We start from the raw sequence: 19,354 nt of genomic DNA, 5'->3' as shown, positions 1-19,354 counted from the left end.
TCCAAGCCAGGACAAAGGTTTTGAGAGCACCTAGAAGCCTGTTCTCAGGAAAAGCCCTGTCAACTGGGATAGAGTGACCTGCTGGAAACCTCCACCTAGAATACTAGACAGCAAGGAAAAGGAATGGACAAAGGCTCTGCAACAGCACGATGTACCGCACAGACGCTGCAGGGAGGGACCCATGCTGGGCTGCCAGTAAAAAGCCAGACATGGACCAGGTGCAGTAGCTTGCACCTGTAATCCCAGCACTTTGGGAGGCTGAGGTGGGCGTATCACCTGAGGTCAAGAGTTCGAGACCAGCCTGGTCAACATAGTGAAACCCCGTCTCTACTAAAAATACAAAAATTAGCCAGGCCTGGTGGCGGGTGCCTGTCATCCCAGCTACTCGGGAGGCTGAGGCAGGAGAATCGCTTGAACCTGGGAGGGGAAGGTTGCAGTGAGCTAAGATCACGCCACTGCACTCCAGCCTGGGCGACAGAGTGAGGCTCCATCTCAAAAAAAAAAAGGGGGGCCAGCGTGCTGGCGTCACGCCTGTAATCCCAGCACTTTGGGAGGCCGAGGCAGGTGGATTATCTGAGGTTAGGAGTTCAAGACCAGACTGGCCAGCATGATGAAACCCTATCTCTACTAAAAATACAAAAATTAGCCGAGCCTGGTGGCAGGCGCCTGTAATTCCAGCTACTCAGGAAGCTGAGAGAGGAGAATGGCTTGAACTCGGGAGGTGGAGGTTGCAGTGAGCCGAGATTGCAGCATTGCACTGCAGCCTGGGCAACAGAGTGAGACTCCATCTCAATAAAAAAAAAAAAAAAAAAAAGTCGGACATGGGCCAGGTGCAATTGCTCAGGCCTGTAACTCCAGCACTTTGGGAGGCCCAAGCAGGAGGATCACTTGAGCCCAGGAGTTCATGACCAGCCTGGGCAACATAGTGAGACCCCATCTTTATAAAAACATAAAAATAAAATTGAATAAAGTAAAACATGGAAAAGCATTTGTTGGCATGGGCATAAAACATGTCTGGAGAGAAAGAAGGTTCTGGAAAGAGGGGATGGACAGGGACCCCGATGATTGAATCAGGGAAAAGAGAAAGCAGTGATCATGAAAGGATGTTTACAGGCACCCACGGCAGACTGGAGAATCGTTCGGGGAGACGGGGTGCTGCCTGCGCCCACCGACTCACGAAAGACAAATGGGGACTCAGGGAACACCCTGAAAGTCAGCCAAGGAAGGGGGTTTGGGCTGCAGAGGACACAGCCCAGCAGGTTTCTTTTTTTTTTTTTTTTGGAGATGAAGTTTTGCTGTGGTTGTCCAGGCTGGAGTGCAATGGCGTGATCTCGGCTCACTGCAACCTCTGCCTCCTGGGTTCAAGCAATTCTCCTGCCTCAGCCTCCTGAGTAGCTGGGATTACAGGCGCCCGCCACCACGCCTGGCTAATTTTGTATTTTTAGTAGAGACAGGGTCTCACCATGTTGGCCAGGCTGGTCTGGAACTCCTGACCTCGTGATCCGCCCACCTTGGCCTTCCAAAGTACCAGGATTACAGGTGTGAGCCACCGCTCCCGGCTACTTTTGTATTTTTAGTAGAGATGGGGGTTTCTCCATGTTGGTCACAGGCTGGTCTCAAACTCCCAACCTCAGGTGATCTGCCCACCTTGGCCTCCCAAAGTGCTGGGATTACAGGCATGAGCCACTGCGCCTGGCCTCCAGCAGGTATTTACAGCGTGTCCACGGCATTCATGGTTCTGGGATTCTCACATAAATAACCGACTTAGCCCTTGCAAAGCAGAGGAAGTAGCATTGGTCACAGCCAAGGAAACTAAGGCACCTTAGCATCAAGCCCCTTGCCCTGGATCCAAAGGCTGTGAATAAATCGGGCTGTAGAGAATAAAGGGGTGACAATGACTCTCTGGTCAGAGTGGACCACAGCTTCTTACTGGGCAGGCATGGTGGGAGCTGCATATCTAGGCCTGGAAGGACTGCAGGGAGATGTCCCAGGAAGCCTGTGGGTGTGGCTTCCACGTGATGTCAGAGGAAAAGAGCAGAGCAGAGGAGGGGTGGACTGACAGACGGAGGGATGCTGATCAGGCACAGCTCGTGATGGGGTGAGCACCCTGTCAGCAAGGGGTATGCAAGGGCTGGTGGAATGGATGGCTGGCTGGACCTCCCAGGATCATGCACATGGAGCCTCGCCCTTACCATGATGCCAGTGAGCAGGCACACGCCCTTCCCGCAGTAGGTGTGGGGCACCATGTCGCCGTAGCCGATGGAGAGGAAGGTGATGGAAATCAGCCACATGGCCCCCAGGAAGTTGCTGGTCACTTCCTGCTTGTCGTGGTACCTGGGGAGCCAGAGTGGGAAGAGGGAGGGCTCAGTCTACACCATCCCCTCTGCCTCCATCACACTGCCTGGGGCAGCGCCAGGGCTGCAGGACCCTGAGTGCACCTGGCTGCGTTGGGGCCATGTCCTGTGGGTATAGGACAGGTGCACCATCTCCCCTACAGCCCTTCCACATTCCCTTCACCTGCCCCCCAAGCTGCTTCCCTGGATGGGGCAGAGAGGGGCCCAGGTGAGGTTGTATGAACATACAATCCCCCTCCCAACGACAGACACGCACAGACAGGGGGACGGGTGACCACAGCACCAGAAGCGGCAGGAGGTGGAGGCAAGGATTCGGGTCAGACACCAGGAAGAACTTCCCCAGCCAGCGAGGCCCCAAGGAGGTAGGAGGACTGGAGGAGGTGGGAGGCTGGAGGATCACGACCTGGGGCTCGAGCAAGAAGGGACGCCCATATATGAAGGACATAGACTGGAGGACAGCATGAGTCCCCCAACTCCAGGCCCATGTTGCACCTGGGGGTTGGGAGGAGAGGGGCATCGGCTTTGGCACTGGGGAGAGGCCTGGGGCTACATTTTGGGACCCAGGGAGACAGGCCCCAAGGGCTTAAAACTGACAGAACTTAGTCCTGGTCACAGCCGGGCTTAGGACTTCGGCCAGAGAGGCTGCAAAGAGATTCTGCCTGTAGCCATGCCAGGGTGCCAAGGGCTTGGCTCTCTGGGTCTGGCGGTGGCTCTAGGATCTGTTCCCGCTCAGCTCTGAGTCCCCGAATCCCCTTGGCCTTTTTCTGGGGGCTGGGCCCCCTCTGACCTGGCTTCCAGCTAACCCACTCCTTTGCAGGGTTTAGATCATCTGAGCCCCAAGCCAGCCTCTGGGGGATTCAAGGTCAGAGGTCAACTGGGGTAGCACCGAGGAAGTGGCCTGGACAGAGCAGGATCTTCAGGGGAGGCCTGTGCCAGACACAGTGGGTGACAGAGCCTAAGGATAGGGCTGGAGTAAGAGGCTCCAGCGGGAAGGAGATGGAGGCTCCCCAAAGATTGGCATTTGGGGGTCTTCATTCCTGTGGAGATTGAATGCCACTCCAGGCACCTCCGGTCTGGGCTTCTAGGATGCTTGCTGGGTGAACCCCCAGGGATTGACTCCATCTTTTCTGGTTTTTTTTTTTTTTTTTTTTTTTTTTGAGACAGTGTCTCTCTCTGCCGCCCAGGCTGGAGTGTAGTGGCACGATCTTGGCTCACTGCAACCTCCACCTCCTGGGTTCAAGCGATTCTCCTGCCTCAGCCTCCCGAGTAGGTGGGACTACAGGCACCTGCCGCCACGCCTGGCTAATTTTTTTTTTTTTTTTTTTTTTGTATTTTTAGTAGAGACAGGGTTTCACCATGTTAGCCAGGATGGTCTCAATCTCCTGACCTCGTGATCCACCTGCCTCGGCCTCCCAAAGTGCTGGGACTACAGGCGTGAGCCACCGCACCCAGCTGACTGACCCCCATCTTACACCAAAACATCTGAGCCCCAAGCTGCCTGACCCCCAGAGGGCAGGAGGGGCGAGGGGGGCCCTCTAGTAGGTGGGTGGGTGAGCCCCAGATCCAGACAGAGTAATAAGGTGGGGGTGCCGTGGGACCGCCCAGGAGCAGGGCTGAGGGACATGCGGGAGGCGGGGGTGGGTCAGAGCGAGGCAGGCAAGGGGGCTTCAAGCATGGTCGCCAGGCTCAGAATTTAGGATTGGCTGCCTGCCGGCCCTGCCCCGTGCCCCACTCCCCCAGAGTCCTGCAAGGACCCAGCTTGGACCTCAGGGATACCTGATGAGGGGCACCCCATACCCCCGACTCTAGTTCTGACCCCACCCACCAGGGGTATGTAGGAGCTGCATGTGGGAACATCAAAGGCCCAAGGAGACCCCTGGAAGCCTTGACAGCCGGAGAAACTGGGGCCTTCATCTCTGAGCACCAGGCCTCAGGCCCAGGCAGGGCCCGTGGGGGTATGGGGGGTGGGGGCTGGGTGAAGGGATGAGGATGGGGTGCTGAGGGCAAGCAGGGGTCCGGTCAGGGACCCCTCCAGGGCCTCCACCAGCTAGGCGCATGGCAGGGAGACCCTCTCCCAGATAAGGCACCCTCACACCCCAGGCCTGGCGGAGCCCCTCCTGCCTCTGAGACCGCCAGACTCAGGCCCCGGGGCAAGTCCCTTTGCCTGCCAGAGTCTCAGTTTCCCTCTCTGTAAACCGGATTGATGGCCTACCACCTCCTAGGGGTATTCACAACAGACTCCCTCCTGTTTGGAGGTCCCGAAGGCGCGGCCGGTTTTGCTTCACCCCAGACCCATTTATTTGTCTTTTTTTTTTGACTGGAGTTTAGTGGCACAATCTCAGCTTACTGCAACCTCCGCATCCCAGGTTCAAGCAATTCTCCTGCCTCAGCCTCCCGAGTAGCTGGGATCACAGGCACCACCACCACGCCCAGCCCACCCCAGATCTATTTAAGTCTTGGGAGGAAACATCGGAGCTCGCAGCGGTCAGCTGCCCAAACACAACATGAGAGCCAAGCCCTTCCTTAACCCCCGCCATTCGGACACAAGGGCCCTGAGACTCGGAAAGGAAGCCCAGTGGAGCGGCCTGTCCCTGAGATGGGAGGACTGACCTCGACCCACCCTGCTGGCCCGTTCTCCCTGCCTCCCTCCCCTTGCGGCAGCTAATCTTAAATTCCTAGCGGGTCGGGGATGGCGGCAGCGGTGGCAGCGGCTGTTCTGCGCACACAGCTCAGCCAAGGGTGGGACTCACATGTTTTCCCTAAAGTCCGGTGGAGCGGGCAGAGGGGAAAATGAAAGCTGGTTAAACGTGGGAGGTGGGAGACAGAGGGGAAGGGGAGGCATCCCTGTGCCTGCTGCCTGTGCCCCTGGGGTCAGAGATCAGAAGTCAGCCTCCCAGAGATCAGAAGTCAGCCTCCCAGGGAGCCGAGGGGCTGGGAGAAGGAGGCTTGGGAGACCCCGGCGGGGAGGATGAGGGAGAGGGAGCTGGGGTCCCGCCCTGGTTGAGGGCAGCTGGGGACACAGGACTAGATCCCCAGAGAGGACGATTACTGAAGCCACAAACTGGGAGACAGGAGGCACCATGGGTGTCTTGCAATCGGGGAGACAGAAGCAATGGCCAGGGTCGGGAGGAGCCCAGGGTCAGTGAAATTATGAATGGGCACGGAGGTCCAGGGAAACGGGGGCTGGGGGCATGGGGGGGCTCCCGGGGCGGGGTCGCACCTCTCGCAGACGCGCACTGTCCAGGCTGCGATGATCCAGGAGGAGATGCTAAAGACCAGCAGCACCGTGCCGGGGCAGATGGTCATGAGCGTCTTCATGACAAAGCGCGTGTTGAAGGTGATCTTGTTGAGGGCCCCAATGCTGCGGCTCGAGGCGTCCGTGAAGATTTTGCTGTGCAGTAGCATCACCCGGCCCAGCAGGTAGAGGCGCAGGAACATGGGGATGGACAGCAGCACATCCACGTCAGCCTCGGCCACTGAGGGCGCGTAGGTGAAGGCCAGCCGCGCTGTCCACGTGAAGCGGTAGTGGCCGGGCACCGGGTGAATGGCGCACACCGCCAGCTCCAGTGAGATGAGGAACACGCGCTCGCAGGTCATGGCGATGCGCCAGTCATCAGCCCCGTTGTCCACCATGAACAACTGTGGAGGGCAGGAGGGAGCCAGCCATGGGTGTCAGACACGCGCTGCCCTCCCCGCCCAACCCCAGAGAGTGAAGTCAGCCTGGCCTGAAACCCCACAGGCTCGGATTTTTCTTTCTTTTGTTTTTTTGAGATGGAGTTTTGCTCTTGTCGCCCAGGCTAGAGTGCAATGGCTCGATCTCTGCTCATTGCAAGCTCCACCTCCCGGGTTCACACCATTCTCCTGCCTCGGCCTCCCGAGTAGCTGGGACTACAGGCCCCCACCACCACGCCCGGCTAACTTTTTTGTATTTTTAGTAGAGACGGAGTTTCACCGTGATCGCCTGACCTCGTGATCCGCCCGCCTCGGTCTCCCAAAGTGCTGGGATTACAGGCGTGAGCCACCATGCCCAGACTCTTTTCTTTCTTTTTCTTTTTCTTGAGACAGTCTCGCTCTGTTGCACAGGTTGGAGTGCAGTGGCGCAATCTTGGTTCACTTGGCTCAGGTGCCATGAAGACGATCTTGGCAACCTCTGCCTCCCGGGTTCAAGCAGTTCACCTGCCTCAGCCTCTCGAATAGCTGGGATTACAGGCGCCTGCCACTGCGCCCGGCTAATTTTTGTATTTTTAATAGATACGGGGTTTCAGCATGTTGGCCAGGCTGGTCTCGAACTCCTGACCTCAAGTGATCCACCCACCTTGGCCTCCTAAAGTGCTGGGATTACAGGTGTGAGCTACTGTGCCTGGCGAGGATTTTTCTTTTCTTTTTCCTTTTTTTGGAGACAAGGTCTTGCTCTGTGCCTGGACTGGAGTGCGGTGGCGCAATCACAGCTCACTGCAGTCTTGACCTCCTGGGCTCAAGTGATCCTCCCACCTCAGCCTCCTCCTGAGGAGCTGGGATTACAGGCATGCAACACCATGCCTGGCTAATTTTTAAAATTTCCTGCAGAGATGGGGTCTCTCTATTTTGCCCAGGCTGGTCTAAAACTCCTGGCCTCAAGTGTCCTCCTACCTCAGCCTCCCAGAGTGCTGGGATCACAGGTGTGAGCAACCGTGCCAGCTTCAAATTTTTCCAAGATAAGTCAGAAATGTGACCTCATATGCAAAACTCTGTAGTTCTCAGCACTGGCCACAATTCGAACGAAATATCAGATGAGTGTTCCCCCAAAAAGTTCAACATAGAGTTCCTAATGACCCAGCAATCCCGCTCCTAGACAGACTCAAGAGAAATGAAAACAAGTGTTTAAGCAAACCCTTGGACAGACACATTCACAACAGCACTATTCACAACCTCCAAAAGTAGAAACAGAATGGGTGCGGTGGCTCCTGCCTGTAATCCCAGTGCTTTGGGAGGCCGAGGCAGGAGGACTGCTTGAGGCCAGGAGTTTGACACCAGCCTAGGCAACATGGCAAAACCCCGTCTCTACTAAAAATACAAAAAAGTTAGCCAGGTGTGGTGGCGCATGCCTGTAATCTCAGCCTTGGGAGGCTGAAGCACAAGAATCATTTGAACCTGGGAGGCAGAGGTTGCAGTGAGCCAAGATTGCGCCACTGCACACCATCCTGGGCAACAGAGTACAAAAAAAGAAAAGAAAAGAAAAGAAAAGAAAAGAAAAGAAAAGAAAAGAAAAGAAAAGAAAAGAAAGAAAGAAAATTTATGCAGAGATGGGGACTCGCTCTGTTGCCCAGGCTGGTTTTGAACTCCTGGGCTCCAGCAGTCCTTCCACCTCAGCCTCCCAAAGTGTTGAGATTCCAGGTGTGCGCACCCAGCCTTTCACTGTACTCTTCTCTTCCTTCTGAACGTGTGTATAACTCCTAAGTATCATTTTTTTTCCTTTTTCACGTGTCATTTTAAAAATAAGAAGCAATAAAGTCATTCTAAAATAAGAAAAAGAAAAAAAAGTCACTTCCTTAAAATGTGGCGGCCGCGCGTTCTAGGGGCCTCCTCCGCTCGCACATCCGCAAAGCGTTGACATAAAGGACACCCTGCAGCGCCACTGCTCCCCCGGGCCCTCCATGGGGTACCCTGGCCATGTCCAGGGCCAGTCCTAGGGGAGGTGAGCGGAGCCAGCGCCAAGGTACATAACATCTGTCAGTTACGGAGCCGGGACCAATCATATTGGAGCTGGAGGCAAAAGGTATCATCAGGAATATGGCCACGCCCCCTCCCCCGCCCCCCCCCCCGCCCTTTTGTTTGAGAGCGGTGGTCCTGCTCTAGCGGGATCATAGGTTACTGCGGCCTCTAACTCCTTCCTTTTTTTTTTTTTTTTTTTTTTTTTCAAGAGGAGGGGGTCTTGCTATGTTGCCATCCATACTGCCTCCGGGTTTTGTTTGTTTGTTTGTTTGTTTTTGTTTTTGTTTTGAGAGGGAGTCTCATTCTGTCCCCCATGCTGGTGTGCAGTGGCACGATCATGGCTCACTGCAGCCTTGACCTCTCTGGGCTCAGGCGATCCTCCCACCTCAACCTCCCAAGTAGCTGGAACTACAGATGTGTACCACCATGCCTGGTCAATTGTTTAAAAAATGTTTGTGCAGAGACGGTGTTTCCCCATGTTGCCCAGGCTGATCTCAAACTCCTGGGCTTGAGTGATCCTCCTGCGTAGGCCTTCCCAAGTATTGGGATTACAGGCATGAGCCAATGTATCCAGCCTGAATTACAGTTAAAAACAAAAACAAAGGCCGGGTATGGTGGCTCAAGCCTGTAATCCCAGCACTTTGGGAGGCCGAGACAGGTGGATCACGAGGTCAGGAGATCGAGATCATCCTGGCTAACACGGTGAAACCCCGTCTCTACTAAAAAATACAAAAAACTAGCCGGGCGAGGTGGCGGGCGCCTGTAGTCCCAGCTACTTGGGAGGCTGAGGCAGGAGAATGGTGTGAACCCAGGAGGCGGAGCTTGTAGTGAGCTGAGATCCGGCCACTGCACTCCAGCCTGGGCGACAGAGCGAGACTCCGTCTCAAAACAAAAACAAAAACAAAAACAAAAACACCAGGTCCGTGGCTCATACCTATAATCCCAACACTTTGGGAGGCTGAGGCAGGAGGATCACCCTAGCCCAGGAGTTTGAGACCAGCCTGGGCAACACAGGAAAACCCTGTCTTTATAGATATATGATTTTATATATCTCTATATATCTATATATATAAGGTTTTACATTTAGCTGGGCATAGTGGTCTGTGCCTGTGGTCCCAGCTACTTGGAAGGCTGAGGCAGAAGGACTGCTTGATCCCAGGAGGTGGAAGCTGCAGTGAGCTCTGACTGCACCACTGTACTCCAGCCTGGGCAACAGAACGAGATCCTGTGGGGTTTTTTTTGTTTTTTTTTTGTTTTTTTTTTTAAAAAAAAAGGCTGGGCGGTGGCTCACACCTGTAATCCCAGCACTTTGGAAGGCCGAGGCGGGTGGATCACGAGGTCAGGAGTTCAAGACCAGCCTGGCCAACATGGTGAAACCCCTTCTCTATGAAAAATACAAAAATTGGCCAGGTGTGGTGGCAGGTGCCTGTAATCCCAGCTACTCAGGAGGCTGAGGCAGGAGAATCACTTGAATCCAGGAGGCAGAGGTTGCGTTGAGCTGAGATCGCACCACTGCACTCCAGCCTAGGTGACAGAGCAAGACGCCATCTCAAAAAACAAAACAAAGAAAAACCCCGCAAGTATACATATATGAAATTCACAAACCCTACAATGCTCCCATTTAAAGTGCACAATTCAGTGGCATTTAGTACATTCATTGTTGTGCGAGCACCACTTCTATCTAATTTCAGAACACTTCCATCACCCCAAAAGGGAGCCCTGTCCCCATTAGCGGTTGCTCCCTTTCCCACTCCCCGGCAACCACTAATCTCCTTTCGGTCTCTGTGGATTTGCATCTTCTGAAAATTTCACATAAACGAAAGCATAAGATTTGTGGCTTTTTATGCCTGGGTTCTTCCACTGAGCGTCATATTTCTAAGGTTCATCCATGTTCAGTATCAGAAATTGTTACGGGCTGATTCGTGTTCTGCTGAAAAAGACATGTTGGCATCCTGACCTCTAGTACCTTGGAATGTGCTCTTATATGGAGATAAGGTCTTTATAGAAGTCGTCTCGTTAAATGAGGTCATTGTAACGAGGTCGGCTAGTTAAAATGAAGTTAAGCTGGAATCAGGCCAGGCATAGTGACTCACGCCTGAAATCCCAGCACTTTTGGGAGGCTGAGGCGGGAGGATCGCTTGATCCCAGGAGTTCAAGACCAGTCTGGCCGACATGGTAAGACCCCCTTTCCACAAAAAAAAAAAAAAAAAAAAAAGCAAAAAAATTAAAACTTAGCTGGGCATGATGGCAAGTGTTTGTAATCCCAGCTACTTGGGGACTGAGGTGGGAGGACTGTGTAAGCCCGGGATGCCGAGGCTGCAGTGATCCGTGATCAAGCCACTGCATTCCAGTGTGGGTGACAGAGCGAAACTCTGTCTCAAAAAAAAAAGTGGAATCATCTAATTACAGTGGGCCCTAATCCAATACTGACTGGTGTTCTTATCTAAAACAGAGGAAATTTGGACACAGACACTCTCAAAGGGAGAACATCATGTGATCATCAAGGCAGAGATTGGAGTGACACATCTCCTAAGCCGAGAATCCCCCAGATTGCCAGCAGCAACCAAAAGCTAGGAGAGAGGCCTGGAACGGATTCTGTCTCATGGCTCTCAGAAGGAACCAACACTGCTCACACCTTGATCTCAGACTTCCACACTCCAGAACTTTCAGACAATACATTTCTGTTGTTGTGGTGTTTCATTCTTTTGTTAAGGTTGAATAGGCTGCGCACGGTGGCTCACGCTTGTAATCCCAGCACTTCGGGAGGCCGAGGTGGGCAGATCACCTGAGGTCAGGAGTTCGAGACCAGCCTGGCCAATATGGTAAAACCCCATCTCCACTAAAAATACAAAAATTAGCCAGGCATGGTGGCAGGCACCTGTAATCCCAGCCACTCAGGAGACTGAGGCGGGACAATCACTTGAACTCAGGTGGCGGAGGTTGCAGTGAGCCAAGAGCGCGCCACTGCACTCCAGCCTGGGCAACAGAGTGAGACTCCGTCTCAAAAAAAAAAAAGGTTGAATAATTGTCCATTGTATAGATGCACTACATTTTATTTATCCATTCATGCCTGGATGGTCCCTGGGACGTTGTTTCTGCTTTTTGGCTACTTTGTTTTTTTTTTTTTTTGAGACAGAGTCTTGCTCTGTTGCCCAGGCTGGAGTGCAATGGCTCGATCTCAGCTCACTGCAACCGCCGCCTCCCAGCTTCAAGTGATTCTCCCACCTCAGCCTCCCGAGTAGCTGGGATTACATGCACCCACTATCATGCCTGTCTCATTTTTGTATTTTTGTAGAGACGGAGTTTCACCATGTTGACCAGACTGGTCTTGAACTGCTGACCTCAGGTGATCCACCCACCTCGGCCTCCCAAAGTGCTGGGATCACAGGTGTGATTTTTGGCGATTTTGAACAGTGCTGTTATCAACATGCATGTGCGGCCAGGCATGGTGGCTCACGACTGTAAAGTCCTAGCACTTTGGGAGGGTAAGGTGGGCCGATCACTTGAGCCCACGAGTTTGAGGCCAGCCTGGGCAATATGGCCAGTCACCGACAAGACAATAGAAAAATTAGCCAGGTGTGGTGGTGTGCAGCTGTAGTCCCAGCTACTCGGGAGGCTATGGCAGGAAAATCTCTTGAACATAGGAGGTCAAAGCTATGACCATATCACTGCACTCCAGTCTGGGCAACAAGTGAGACCCTGTCTCAAACACTAAACAAATAGGCCAGGAGTAGTGGCTCACACCTGCAATCCCAGCACTTTGGGAGGCTGAGGCAGGTGGATCACTTGAGATCAGGAGTTCGAGACCAGCCTGGCCAACATGGTGAAACCCCATCTCTACTAGAAATACAAAAATTAGCAAGGTGTGGTGCCGTGCGCCTGTAATTCCAGCTACTCGGGGGGCTGAGGCAGGAGAATCGCTTGAACCCAGGAGGCGGAGGTTGCAGTGAGCCAAGATCGCGCCACTGCACTCCAGCCTGGAAACAACCCATGTGTCCCAGAGTCCCAGCTCAGCCCCTCACTTCTCACTGCCTGTTCTTCTTTGTAAATAATCAATGAAAATTAAAGGTGGGCTGGTGTCAGGGGTTTGAAGAGAGGAGCTGCTTCCTGGCAGCATTCAGCACTGACCTGGATCTCCCTGGCATGGTAGAGGACAACGAGACCTAGCAGGATCGCCGTGGAGAGGCTGATGAGGCATTTGAGTGCGAATGAGTACAGAGACTCCTGGGTAAAAAGAGAGGACACAACCGGATGGATGCTGGAGGCGGCGGGCCAGCGGCCCTCCCATCCCCCTACCCTGGCTCCTGGGCATGGGAGTCAGCCAAATGGGGCTCTTCCCAGTGGCTTCTCCCACTGTACCCCGAATTTCTGCTAGTTCCCCAGTCCTGGGGCCACTGTGTGTGAAACAGCTTATCAGGGCTGGGCGTGCAGCAGGTGCTGTGTTCAGGAAGTGGCGCTCTCCTGGCCTTATTCCTAGGGACCAGGCTGACAGCAAAATGTGTCCAGTGCTTCACAGTTTATGAGGCCTGGCCTCACATGGGCACAGCACTTCACAGTTTGTAAGGCCTGGCTTCACATGGGCACAGCACGTCACAGTTTATAAGGCCTGGCCTCACATGGGGACAGCACATCACAGTTTATAAGGCCTGGCTTCACATGGGCACAGCATGTCACAGTTTATAAGGCCTGGCCTCACATGGGGACAGCACGTCACAGTTTATAAGGCCTGGCTTCACATGGGCACAGCATGTCACAGTTCACAAGGCCTGACTTCATCCAGCCTCAGCACTTCACAGTTTATAGGTTGACACAACCCTGATCTCTCTCCAGGTGGCAGGAGGGAGCCCACAGCCAGGCTTGTGACCTGGACGCACTCACTCTCGGAAGGGGAGGAAGCTGTTCTGTTGCTCTCCAGAGCAGGCCCACTCTGGGGACCCCCTGTCCTGGGGGGAAGACCCCCTCCGCCTTAAGCCACCTGGCCAGGGAATGGGCTGGAACCTTCCCTCCCCACGTGCAGCCTCCCTGCTACCTTCCCGGAGGTGGGTATGCAGAAGGCCAGGGAGCCCTCACCTCCAGGAGCCCCCTAACACTCCCTACCTCCTGGGGGGTCCTGCCACCCCCAACCCCATGTCAAGAAAGCTAGGTGGGCCCGGTGGAACCTCCCTGGACCGCCTGGGGGAGGACCGCACCTACCTTGGTGTACACCCCCCAGGACAGCTCGGTCTCCGTCACCATGACGACGATGCCAAACATGCCAAAAATGAGGGCATAGTCGCTGAGGCGCTTCCGCTTCTCGAAGAGTGCCCGCCGGTGGCCCAGGCGGTGGCCCACATTTGAGGGTTTCCCCGAGCCCCTCTGCCTGCCGGCCTCATCTTCCTCATCATCCTCGTCATCGTCCTGGTCCTGGGGCTGTCCCCGGGGGCTGCCGGGTGAGGGCCGGGCTGGCTCACTCTTGGCCACTACCACCTGGAGGCCCGGGCTGTGCGGGGGCTGCGGGGGGCGGCCGACCTCGGGGTCCGGAGGGTCTCGTCCCAGGGCGCCTGGCCCGCTGCCCAGCGGCCGCCCCACGCTGCCATTGTAGCTGTGGCTGTTCATGACTACCTGGGTGCAGGGGTTGGGCTCGCTGCAGGCCGCCTGGGGCCCGGCATGGCTCAGCGGCTGGGCTCCTGCACTGTCCTGCAAGGGGACAGAGGGACGTGGTCACAGCAGGGTCCAGCTTACTGACCAGAAAGGCAAGGACCCATCCCAGAACGTTCTAAGTTTGGGAGTGGCCCAGAGTGCTGGCATGTGGGTTTACCATCCCAGAAACATCTGAGTCAGCCTGAATCCCTCCCCTGCTCAAAGCCCTCCCATGGCTCCCCAGTGCCGTCTCATTGAAAAAATAAACTCCAGAGAGCCGGGCATGGTGGTGCAGCTCTGGTAATTGCAGCTACTTAGGAGGCCAAGGCAGAAGGACCGCTTGAGGTCAGGAGTTTGAAACCAGCCTGGCCAACATGGCGAGACCCAGTCTCTACTAAAAGTACAAAAATTAGCCAGGCGTAATGGTACACGCCTGTAGTCCCAGCTACTTGGGAGGCTGAGGCAGAAGAATGGCTGGAACCCAGGAAGCAGAGGCTGTAGTGAGCCAAGATCATGCCATGGCACTCCAGCCTGGGTGGCAGAGTGAGACTATGTCTCAAAAAAAAAAAAAAAAACAGAACAAAGAAACTCGAGAGCTGGGCCTCCTGGTGCACACCTGTAATCACAGCTACTTAGAGGCTGAGACTGGAGGACTGCTTGAGGCTGGGAGTTTAAATCCAGCCTGGACAACATAGCAAGACCTTATCTCTAAAACAAAAACAAATAAAATAAAACATCAAACTCTTCACTATGGCCAAGGGGCCCTCTGTATCTGGTTCCCACCTATCTCATCCTTCTTACTCTCCCCAGACCCAATCCCTCCAGCCACAATGGTCTCCCGATCACCAGATTCCAACAAGTTAGTTCATCCTTCTCTGAGCCTTTGCATAGGCTGTGCCCTCTGCCTGGAATGCCCCCCACTATCTCCCAGACCCCTGCCTGCTAACTTTATGTGTATCCAAGTACCTAGAACAATGCCTAGCAAACAGATGACACTCAGGAAACACTTGCTGAACGCTGGAAGATGAAATCTACCAACGGGCTTGCCTGGGAGGATAGGGTGGCCAGTGGTATGCTTAGAGGGTGGTTTTCGTCTGTACTTATCCTCTTCCAACCTTCAGACTCCTGGATGAGTTAACCTCACCTCACTGTGCCTGCTGCATTTGTAGGCTCCTGCATTGTGGCCTATGGGACATTAGGGACCCTGGCTACAGCGATTCTGAGGCTCCCTCCTGCCTGGGCAGGCGGGGATCCATAATCTCTAAACAGATTCCAGGACCAGTGTGGCAATGCAGGATTTAACTCCAAGATCTGGAAGCGATTCTGCAGGGCTTTATAAGATGTAAGACATGCTTGGCTGGGTTCTATGACCTCAGGCCAGCCTCAGTTTCCCTGCCAGGCTATTTGAAGAGCATCCTGTGTGATTACAGAGCAATGCCCTGTGGCATCATGTGTGAGAGGAGGGACCTCAATTGATGGTGACACAGTCATGCTCACCAAAGCACTGATGAGGCTGTCTGAGTCTCTGGATCCAACTTGCTAGATTCTCCCTTGCCCTGCCCAGCCCAGTATCTCAGACCCTCAAATGCACTCCCTACCTGCTCTGTAGCCCAGGCTGGAGTGCAGTGAGGCGATCCTAACTCACTGCAGCCTCGGACTCCTGGGCTCAAGGGATCCTCCCACCTCAGCCTCCCAAGTAGCCAGGACTACAGGTATGCACCATCCCCCCCAACCCAGCTAATGATTTATTTTTCCGACATCAGATGCAAACAGGCGTGTTCAGGGTGGTATGGCTGTAGATGATTTATTTTTATTTCTAGTAGAGATCAGGTCTTGCTACATTGCCCCGGCTGGTCTTGAACTCCTGGGCTCCACTGATCCTCCCTCCTTGGCCTCCCTAAGTGTTGGGATTACAGGCATGGACCATTGTGCCTGGTCCCAGGCTCCATTCTTTATGTAAATGTTCTCCTGAATCCTAATACTGCCAAGAAGTGGGTCCTGGGATTTGGCCAGTTTTACAGATGGGGAAACTGTGGCACGATGTTGTGAAAGAACCTGCCTGGGGGCCGGGCGCAGTGGCTCACGCCTGCAATCCCAGCACTTTGGGAGGCCGAGGTGGGCGGATCACGAGGTCAGGAGATCCAGACCATCCTGGCTAACACGGTGAAACCCCGTCTCTACTGAAAATACAAAAACAAAATTAGCTGGGTGTGGTGGCAGGCACCTGTGGTCCCAGCTACTCATGAGGCTGAGGCAGGAGAATAACTTGAACCCAGGAGGCGGAGCTTGCAGTGAGTAGCGATTGTGCCACTGCACTCCAGCATGGGTGACAGTGCAAGACTCTGTCACACAAAAAAAAAAAAAAAGAAAAGAAAAAAAGAAAAGAAAAAAGAGGAAAAAAAAAAAAAAAAAGAAAAAACCTGCCTAGGCCGGGCATGGTGGCTCATGCCTGGAATCACAGCATGTTGGGAGGCCAAGGTGGGCAGATCATCTGAGGTCAGGGGTTCGAGACCAGCCTGACCAACATGGTGAAACCCCGTCTCTACTAAAAAGACAAAAAATTAGCCAGGCGTGGTGGCCCATGCCTGTAATTCCAGCTACTCAGGAGGCTGAGACAGGAGAATCACTTGAACCCGGTAGGTGGAGGTTGCAGTGAGCCGAGATCATGCCATTGCACTCCAGTCTGGGTGACAAGAGCAAAACGCCATCTCAAAAAATAAAATAAAATAAAATAAAATAAAAATGAAAGTAAAATAAAATAACCTGCCTGAAGACACACCTTCTCCCTGCAAGGAAGATTCTGGACCCGGCTCCTTTGTGAGATTTTCCCAACAAGCTGGGCAGGGGTGGGTGGAAGGCCAAGTGTTATCCCCTCTGAAATGATCACAACAGCGTGCGCTGGGGGGTCCCCTGTGTGCCAGGCCTGGGAGAAGGGTTGGGGGGGCAGCTGTGTGCACAGGCAGGACACTTCCCACCCCCACTGGGGGTGACAGACTAAGAGACCGTCATTCAAGGACACAGCAAGATGAGCCACACTGGCCGGGCACGGTGGCTCACACCTATAATCCCAGCACTTTCGGAGGCCAAGGTGGGCGGATCACTGGAGGTCAGGAGTTTGAGACCAGCCTGACCAACAGAGAGAAACCCTGTCTCTACTAAAACTACAAAAATTAGCCAGGTGTGGTGGCGGGCACCTGTAATCCCAGCTACTCGGGAGGCTAAGGCAGGAGAATCGCCTGAACCTAGAAGGTGGGGGCTGCAGTGAGCTGAGATCACACCACTGCAATCCAACCTGGAGCCTGGGCGACAGAGTGAGACTGTGTCTCAAAGAAAAAAAAAGAAAAGGAGCTACACTGCTGGGTGACTTTGGCCACCGCACACATTGCAGGACCACCTGTACCTTTGTCCCGCACCCCCTACACTGCGTCTGTCCCTCACCATGTGTCTCCAGATACTGGTGTCAGCACACAGGAGTGCAAGAATCATTCCTTCGTGGCTGGGTATGGTGGTTTACGCCTGTAATCTCAGCACTTTGGGAGGCTGAGGCAGGTGGATCACTTGAGGTCAGGAGTTCAAGACCAGCTTGGCCAACATGGTAAAAACTGCTGGGCACAGTGGCTCACGCCTGTAATCCCAACACTTTGGGAGGCCAAGGCAGGTGGATCACCTGAGGTCAGGAGTTCGCGACCAGCCTGGCCAACATAGTGAAGCCCTGTCTCTACTAAAAATACAAAAATTAGCTGGGCATGGTGGTGGGCGCCTATAATCCCAGCTACTTGGGAGGCTGGGGCACAAGAATCACTTGAACCCGGGAAGTGGAGGTTGCAGTGAGTCGAGATCACGCCACTGCATTCCAGCCTGGGTGACAGAGTGAGACCCTGTCTCAAAAGAAAAAAAAAAAAGTTATTCCTTTGATGGTCAGGTGACCTCATGAGTCTCAGAACTTGTCCCGCCCCTTCCCACCCTCATCCATCACATCAATCAGGCTGTGGTTTCCTATAACCAGGCACTTCACAGCTTACACGGCCTGACCTCCTGCAGGCCCAGCACTTCCCAGTTTATCAGGCCTAGCCTCATGTGGCCTGGTACTTCATAGTTTATCAGGCCTGAACTCCTGCCGGCCCAGCACTTTACAGCCTATAAGACCTGGCCTCCTGTGGGCCCAGCATTTGACAGTTTGTGAAGCCTCAAACTGTGACCTTGGCGCTGATCTTTCCCTAACCTCACATATACTTAGGTGCGGCTTCCGCTCCGAGGCTCAAACCCCTGCCTACCACCTGAATGTCTGCTGGCTGCCAGGTGGGGCTGGGAACTTGCACTAGGGTGCACACAGGGACCCCAGATCGTGCCCTCATCCAGGGAGCCCAGGAAAACCCAGGCACCCCTTCCACCATCTCCCTGAGGGTGCAAAACTTCCCCGGCTGGGGACGGGGGGCACAGGGAAGAGAGGCGGGTGGCTGGGCAGACAGAACCCAGAGGGGGTATGGGCCTCTGAGGGCCTCTGCAAACGACCTTCTGAAATGCACCAATGAAGATGCAATTTGGGGATGTGACTCAGCCACCCGACGCATGGGCCAAATTCAGCCGTGTGTCTGCCATGTTCCTCCTTGCCTGGCAGCCGCGTCCTAAGGTGCCCTGGGCAGGGAGGGGGTGGGGAGGAGGAGAGAAATGGCAGGTGGCTTCCAAGAGGGTGGAGGGGTGGAGGGGTGGAGGGCTTTCCCAGCATCTAGCACGTTATCGTGGACGGGGCTCTTACTGTGTTTTGAGCCTGAGATCAGGATGATCACATTTAATCCCTATCACCACTGGTGAGCAAGGTGGCATTCCCGTTCCCATTTTACAGACGGGAGACAGAGCTCAGAGAAGCTCAGCACCTTTTGCCCAAGGTCATCCAGCCAGGAAAGGCAGGGACTAAATTAGTGCCATCCAGGTGTGGCAGGTGGCAGGGTCTGCTTTCTGGGAGGGGAACCAGCCTGGTCCTTCCCTTGAGAAGCCACGAGCTTGGAGCACAGAACTGATGAGTGCCTGGGCCTTCCCCATTCCTGGGTACACATCCCCTCCCCCACTGCAATCTGGGCCTAACACTGGAGTCCCTGGGACCCTCAGGGATTCCCAGAGACCCAGGAGCCCCTGGGAACCCTCAGCCAAGGTTTAGATGTCCATGAAAGGGTATGTTTTTCTGGGTAACAGTCCTGGGTTTGCCAAGTGAGGAATACAACCCTATTAGCCAGGTATGCACCTATAGTTCCAGCTACTCGGGAGGCCGAGGCAGGAGATCGATTGAGCCCAGGAGCTCGAGACCAGCCTGAACAACTAGGAATATCCCATCTCTAACAAACAACAACAAAAAAACATCCTACAGGGTGTATTTGGGCTGGAAAGTATTGCCTTACTTTTACTACTCTGTCTGGTCATGAGATCTCCCTTCCCTGAAGCCTGGGGTAGGGGGGATGAGCAGAGACTCCCCTCCACACCCTCCCCTGGAGACACACACTTCCGGGGGAATCTGGTGGGCCTGGGGGGACCCAAGAGAGCTCTTGAGGAGAGGATGAGGGTAGCAGGGAGCAGGGCTGATGGCTCCTTAGATTCCCCACCCAACAGGACATGGGAAGAGACAGAATCCCAGCCAAGCCTCCAGAGCCCTCCAGTGAGTATTTTTACAAATGACAGGTTCGTTGAGGCAGCCACTG

General features: G+C 54.3%; 1 protein-coding gene across 3 annotated transcripts in view; it reads right to left on the bottom strand.

The window, feature by feature from the left end:
• Positions 1 to 19,354, bottom strand: part of LOC105489122 (potassium calcium-activated channel subfamily N member 1) — a 49,004-nt gene that overhangs the window by 13,959 nt on the left and 15,691 nt on the right. For all 3 annotated transcript variants that reach the window (XR_003020556.2, XM_071087541.1, XM_071087540.1), the window contains 4 exons: positions 13,239 to 13,721; positions 12,174 to 12,269; positions 5,575 to 5,993; positions 2,193 to 2,334 (listed from right to left, as the gene is read on the bottom strand). Coding sequence is in view for 2 of the 3 variants with exons in the window: in XM_071087540.1 (XP_070943641.1) it covers positions 2,193 to 2,334; positions 5,575 to 5,993; positions 12,174 to 12,269; positions 13,239 to 13,721 (1,140 nt within the window). In the remaining variant the exon portion in view is untranslated. The remainder of the gene's footprint in view (positions 1 to 2,192; positions 2,335 to 5,574; positions 5,994 to 12,173; positions 12,270 to 13,238; positions 13,722 to 19,354) is intronic.

Source organism: Macaca nemestrina, chromosome 20, assembly GCF_043159975.1.
Source record: "Macaca nemestrina isolate mMacNem1 chromosome 20, mMacNem.hap1, whole genome shotgun sequence".
NCBI classification, from domain to species: Eukaryota; Metazoa; Chordata; class Mammalia; order Primates; family Cercopithecidae; genus Macaca; species Macaca nemestrina.
This window is presented reverse-complemented; position numbering and strand designations above follow the sequence as displayed.